This window comes from Amia ocellicauda, chromosome 2 (assembly GCF_036373705.1).
Source record: "Amia ocellicauda isolate fAmiCal2 chromosome 2, fAmiCal2.hap1, whole genome shotgun sequence".
NCBI lineage: Eukaryota > Metazoa > Chordata > Actinopteri > Amiiformes > Amiidae > Amia > Amia ocellicauda.
Genome location: NC_089851.1, coordinates 18,363,701 through 18,370,097, shown reverse-complemented (window position 1 = coordinate 18,370,097; position 6,397 = coordinate 18,363,701). Strand labels below are relative to the sequence as shown.

At 34.2% G+C, this 6,397-nt stretch overlaps 1 protein-coding gene across 1 annotated transcript; it reads left to right on the top strand.

Annotated features, from left to right (window-relative positions):
• Positions 1-225: 225 nt before the first annotated feature.
• On the top strand, positions 226-4,742 carry penkb (proenkephalin b). Its single transcript, XM_066719964.1, has 3 exons — positions 226-475; positions 987-1,130; positions 3,514-4,742. Exons 2-3 carry the CDS (start codon positions 990-992, stop codon positions 4,141-4,143), a joined length of 771 nt encoding a protein of 256 aa, XP_066576061.1. The 5' UTR covers positions 226-475; positions 987-989; the 3' UTR covers positions 4,144-4,742.
• Positions 4,743-6,397: the final 1,655 nt, after the last annotated feature.

The following is a 6,397-nucleotide window of genomic DNA, read 5'->3' as shown; positions in this document are numbered from 1 at the left end:
CATATTAACAAAGTCCTGATGTGCAGTGCAGTGCAGTGCGTCCCAAACATTTCAGATCTGCCTCAATCATTTCCAAATTGCACCCTAATCGCTAGTGCATTTCTCTGCGTCATTATACGTCAGATATATCTGTCAATCGATTGGGGATCTCTTGCATGCCCCCCCTTCCAGATCCGTATATAAGTAATTGCGACTCTATCCCACCCTCACTTGCAATCCAATAAATTCACCTGTACATAGACATCAGCCAGGTTGCAGGCGTGTTGCGTCTTTCAGGTGACAGCTCTCTCCCTATTCTTTATATAACGGGAGCTGTAAGACATAGTGGTATTTTAGTTTAACTGCAGGTCATTTATTTTTCTAGATTTGCTCCAGAGGGGTTGGCTCACTCCTGTATAAATATTTGGTGCAAGGCTTGGTCTGCATCATTGCAGCTTGAAACTTCAGAGGACTTTCCTATCCAGGGAGAAAAGACGTAAGCATCGATTGGTGTCTTTTGTGTTCCTTTTTTTTAAGTAACTGACTTGTTTATACCATTTCTAGTCAGGGTGCTACTTCTACTATTACTTGTTAGTAAACCTATTTTCTTGACATTAAAATGGGACGCAATTTATTTGGGATTGAATCAGATATCGTGCGTCCTTTTCAAGTAATAATAGAATGAAATAAGTTTTAATGTTGATATGTTTAATACTTTATACTTGAAGAGAAGCCCATAATGCATTTTACTGAACGGTGTCGTTTTTTATATACTTGATTGATTGAGTGACTGATTTTGCTTTGCTTTCAGTTCAAGAAAAAATAAATGCTGCGTTAAGTAAAGGTTCCGGACATGTCATTACTAGATCCAAACATTAAAGTACTAATTTCGATGCGGAAAACAGAAGTATCCTGTTTTATGAACACTTTTATGAAGCTCCAATTACGAACATCTAATAATACCTGCATTATTAATCTCTTGTTCATGCCCTGTCTCTGTTTTGCAGCCCATGGCGTTAGCTGTAAGATGCCCGTGTTGGCTGCTGGTCCTGAGCGCCTGTCTGATACTCACCGTGAGAGCCGACTGTGGCAAAGACTGTACCCACTGCACATACCATCCACAGGGTCGCCAGGCAGAAATCAACACTCTGGTAAGTACATCCTCAGAGTAAAACAAGTCATTGGTTGTAAAAGAGAGCATTAAGTGTACACCGCCAATACGTGAGTTATTAAAACCATTGCACATGAATATTTTGTAATAATAATGATAGTAAATAATAGTGTATATGGATTCACTCGTTGGTGTATTGGAAAGTAGGTAGCATATAAAGCTACTGGATTAAATAGATGTTGCATTTATTGTGTAAAAAGTTTTTTTATGTTTATTTAACACCTGAAAAAGAAAAAAAAAATGATGAAGCGTGTTGGATACAGTTTGAATATATAGGATTAAAGGGACTAGTGAAAAGACGTTTACCCTGAAAGACGGGTTTGATAGGAGATCTTCAGGACCTTGGGCAGCGACGCACCAAGCGCCGGTTACCCTTAAATTAAGTGCGGTCTTTCTTTAAATTAAGCAATTAAGAGGTAATGTCCTCGGTATATATTTACTTTACATCTGTTTGTTTTGACTAAAAATAAAATTTAAGTGTATGACGGAGAAAGCAACAATAACAAAATGCATTCATTTCTACTTTCTAAGTCGTTAAAATGTGACGATTCTTGTTGATGGAGTCGTAGTGCAGCTAGTATTTGTAGGAGGCAGCATTGTTACAGCAAATCGTATTGCTGATTGCTTTAGCTAAAGTGAAACTTCACCTTCATATCTGTAAATTACACGAGTTTAGGTTTCTTTCACTTTGCAGTTATGTTAATTTGTCATTCCGAAAATAACACATGAACACAGGTATCGCTGTAGATATATCTGATGCAACCTTAAACCATCCTCGATTGCAGTGTAGAGATGTCCTGCTTTGCTTCATCTGTACATTAGGAAGATTGCACATTGATGAGAACCAATCTCTAAGGACAAAAATTAGAAGGAATTAAAAACGAAAAACGAACTGTTTATGTGGTTTCAATACGTTTTCAAATACATCTTAATAAAGCATTGATAATAGATACGTAGCAAACAAACAATAATTCTCTAAAATACTATGTAAGTCGCCCTGGATAAGAGCGTCTGCTAAATGACAAATAATGTAATGTAATGTGTTATAAAGGCTATCTAAGCCGAAATACTTTTTAAAAAAATGGTTTGGAAAAGAGAGAGTATATTTAATATTTTCTACCACTAGAGAGCACTATGTATCTTCCGAAAGAGCGTCTTGAGCACAGTCAAGGGCATCAGCTCTTTAACTTTTACTATTTTGATTCCCTGTCCTTTGTACAAATGTTCTTTATTTCTTGTCTTGTTTTTGCTAGTATTGAAATATGAAATTTGGTTTGTGGAATTTGCATTCTGTTGGCTACCATCCATATAACTGTCAACGCCATCAATACCTGCACTCCAGGGTTTAGCAGATAAACATTAAATATAAAAAAGGACTCCCTTAACGTTAGCATTTATTGATTTTCTCAAATGAAAATGCTACATAAATATTGCATTGTAAATTTAGTACAAATGTTTCGTATCTGATGTATCTGAATCATTTGAGTTGAGTTGAGTTGATTGAGTGTGGCTCCATACTTGGATTCATTATGTAAAAAACAAATGCCCACGATGGTGTATTTTTTTTTTTTGAGATGTTGAATAATTAAATGTAAATATATATAGTTTATGTGTGTGTGTGTGTGTGTGTGTGTGTGTGTGTATGTGTGTGTATATATATTACTGTATGTCGTGTTTGTGCTCAGCCCCAGTCCTTCACATTTCCACCTCGGTGTTGTGCTGTAGGCATTTCTTGTTACTTGCTGTGTCTCATTAGTATTAGTAATGGCAAAATTGCCATTGTATAAATTTAAAGCTAACTGAACTAACTAATGCAGGAGAATGTCAACCACTTTTTACCATAATTACATGAAAAGTATTCTCCAGTAAAACATTTACATTGTGACATTAGGAAATGTTGAACTGGCATTCGATAACAGCACATTTATTTCTTATTACTGATATCTTACGAAGGGGACTCTGGGGGATCTAAAATAACATGTATCAAAAATGTACAGAGAGCACTTTGCTTATCTAAAACACTATATTCTACCAGAAGCATCATGTATTAAATTGGGTAATTTTATTTTGACACAGATTAATATGGAGCAATTGTGATGTACTGTATGTCATACATTTAGGGTGATAACACAACATTAACTTACATAAAGAGACAATTTATGCTTTCTAACAGTACTTGAAATAGTGCTTGACTCATTTTATTATATTATATATATGTATATATTACTAAAGAGGGGTTACTGTCATTTCTGTTTCATTTTCATATAATAACAACATATGTATTTTTAAAATTAGCAGAACCTACATTTAATGTGTACATACTTTAAATTAACTGAATTTATCATGGCGTTATTTTCTTTCAGACATGTACATTAGAATGTGAAGGGAAGCTGGCTTCTGCAAAATCCTGGGATCTGTGCAAAGAAATATTACAAGGAAAAAAGGGCGATATTTCATCAGAAGAAGATAACATTGCCATTGAAAGTGTCAATCAAGAGAATGATGGCCACCAACTTGCAAAGAAGTATGGTGGCTTTATGAAACGCTATGGTGGCTTCATGAAGAAAACAGCTGAACTCTACAATGTCGAACCAGAGGATGAAAACAATGGTAGAGAGATTCTAGCTAAGAGGTACGGAGGATTTATGAAGAAAGATGCAGAGAGTGGAGTAGACACAGTTAACCTTTTAAAGGAGATCCTGAATGCAGGTGGCAGTGACATGGAAAGCCATGGAGACCATGATGGCGAGATCATGAAAAGGTATGGAGGATTTATGAGGAGCATCAAGAGAAGCCTAGACCTTGAAGATGGGATAAAAGAGCTTCAGAAAAGATATGGTGGGTTCATGAGAAGGGTGGGCAGACCTGAATGGAAAGAAGACCAAAAAAGGTATGGTGGATTTCTCAAGCGATCCAGAGATGACACCGCTGAAAGTAACTCTGAAGATATGCAAGACATGGAAAAGAGATATGGAGGATTTATGGGATATTAGTTTCCAAATCAAAAGACACTCACATGAATCATATTTTGTTGTTCTACTGTCTTGCTTGCGATGTACAGTTTTTTACTGTCTAAGGTAAAGATTTGCAACTGTTTCCTCCTTCTCGTTCAATCTACACTGCAAACCACATTTATTTAAAATAGATATGTTTTTAATTTCTGTCTGATAAGAACAATGCAGTTTCCATTACATGTAACACCTACTGTGTTGTCCTTGACCTGGCACATGTTGTGTTTATGTTAGCAGACGCTTTTACCGTTCAGTTGTGTTTTCAACTTTACCTCTTTCTTGTCAATATTAGTGAAAATTGTGTACGAAAAGACTGCACAAAAGTCTGAGAAATTCCATTCCGTGGACTGTGTTAGTTTAAATTGTCATAAAATACATTTTCTCCTGAATAAACTACGTGTTTGCCAGGAGAGGGGTTGCAGTACGTTACTGAAACAGATTTGTTCATATTTCAGTGGTATGTAGTTCTTGAGGCTTAAACTGTATTTTGTTATATGCTCTATATTTTTTCATTTGAATCAAAGTTGTAACTCCTACTGCTTAGCTGTACAGATTATAATAAATTCATTTTAACTGCAGAACCTAATGTGTTTGTCATCAGTTACCATTCTAGGTGATTCCTTGTAACATACCATGCCTTTCAACACACAATAAACTGAGCTCTCATTATATTGGAAACACCTCCAGTTTTAAAGTATGATTTCATCTTAGTTTATGACTCAAAAACCTGCACAGTACAGTGTTCTGAAATCAGAAGCACATCATGTTCAGTGCAGTTGGCAGTAGAGAAATCTCTGGGATTATAAAAAGCTTTTGATGCTTTAGTTTGCTGAATCAAATATAATCTTCATATCTCCTGATATGATAATCCTGTAGCTTCAATTATCATTGTCTTAAAATTATATTTCTTACATTGTTTCTAATTATGTGATGTCCCTAAATCCAGTTTATTAATAAATAATAATAATAGATATTGCATAATCTCAATTTGTTGATAAATACATATAAAATATTATAAAATAAAAGGGACAACACTTCACAACAGTTCTCGTATATAGGGTTCTGCAAACTGTTTCTATAGCATTTATGAAAACTAGAACATGAAAGCATGACAAAAGGAAAATACAGTGTCTTTAAAGTAAATTATATAATTTATAGTATATAAGTTAATTGTGTTAATTTTGTTCTACCTAGTGATGAGGTCATACAAGTCTTTATAATCAATGATGGTGACAATAAATCAATACTATTCAAATTGATATGCGGTTTGTGGTTGAGTTGGTTTAAATATTTAGGGCATTTTTATTTTTTGTGTTTGTAATTTTATTCCTAGTTTCTGTTTTTCATAATTGCTTGCATCTGCCTGTATTGTTGTTTTTGTGTACACATTTTAATTACGTACACTAATGCATGAGCATATAGTCTATGAGACTATAATGCAATTGGATATGACAGTACATTTTGCACTCTGAATTTAAGTAAGTATTCCCAAGAGAAGATAAGTATTTTTATGTCTCTGGAAAAATGCTCAGCATCTGTTCTTATCAGGGATTCTAATCTGTTTTTAAATGTTAATCAGCCTATCAACTTAATGTAAATCTGAGAGACTTCATATGCCATTAGTTCCAACCCATAAACAACGGCCAATGCATAATGCTTACCATCTAATTATTATTAAGCAATGGAAGTAAAGAGGTTATATATATATATATATATATATATATATATATATATATATATATATATATATATATATATAGTTCAAATTAAGGGGTTATATTGAAAAGTTACATATTATACATAGAATCAGAATAAACGTCTAAAAAATGAAGATGATATTCACACATCTAATCAGCCAGCCAGAAAAGTGTATTTACTATTTCCTTTAATGTGGAGAGATTGAATATGAAATTTAAATGAAATGCAAGTTTTTATTTTATTGTCTTTACAAAATAGACCCTCCGGGATAACAAGGGGGTTCCAAGTAGCACAGAAAATAACCATCAAATAGGAATCAAGGCCTTTTTAAACATGCTAAACATTTTCACAGATTTTAAAAGATCTGCTAAACTTTTCCAATTATATGGGGCTTTGTTGATTGTAGACTTTTCATGATCAATCAATCTGTCTTAGACACTTCAATTGGTGTAGGTAACAGGTTTTTCTATGTGTTCATTGTGGTCTGCACTCCATCGTGAGCAAGATCGACTCATTTCCCTCATAGAATACCCTTCAT

Excerpts from the sequence above, each read along its gene's own strand:
- penkb (XM_066719964.1), top strand. The coding sequence starts at position 990 with ATGGCGTTAGCTGTAAGATGCCCGTGTTGGCTGCTGGTCCTGAGCGCC. Across the intron at positions 1,131-3,513 it reads AGGCAGAAATCAACACTCTG|ACATGTACATTAGAATGTGA; the intron begins GTAAGTACATCC and ends ATTTTCTTTCAG.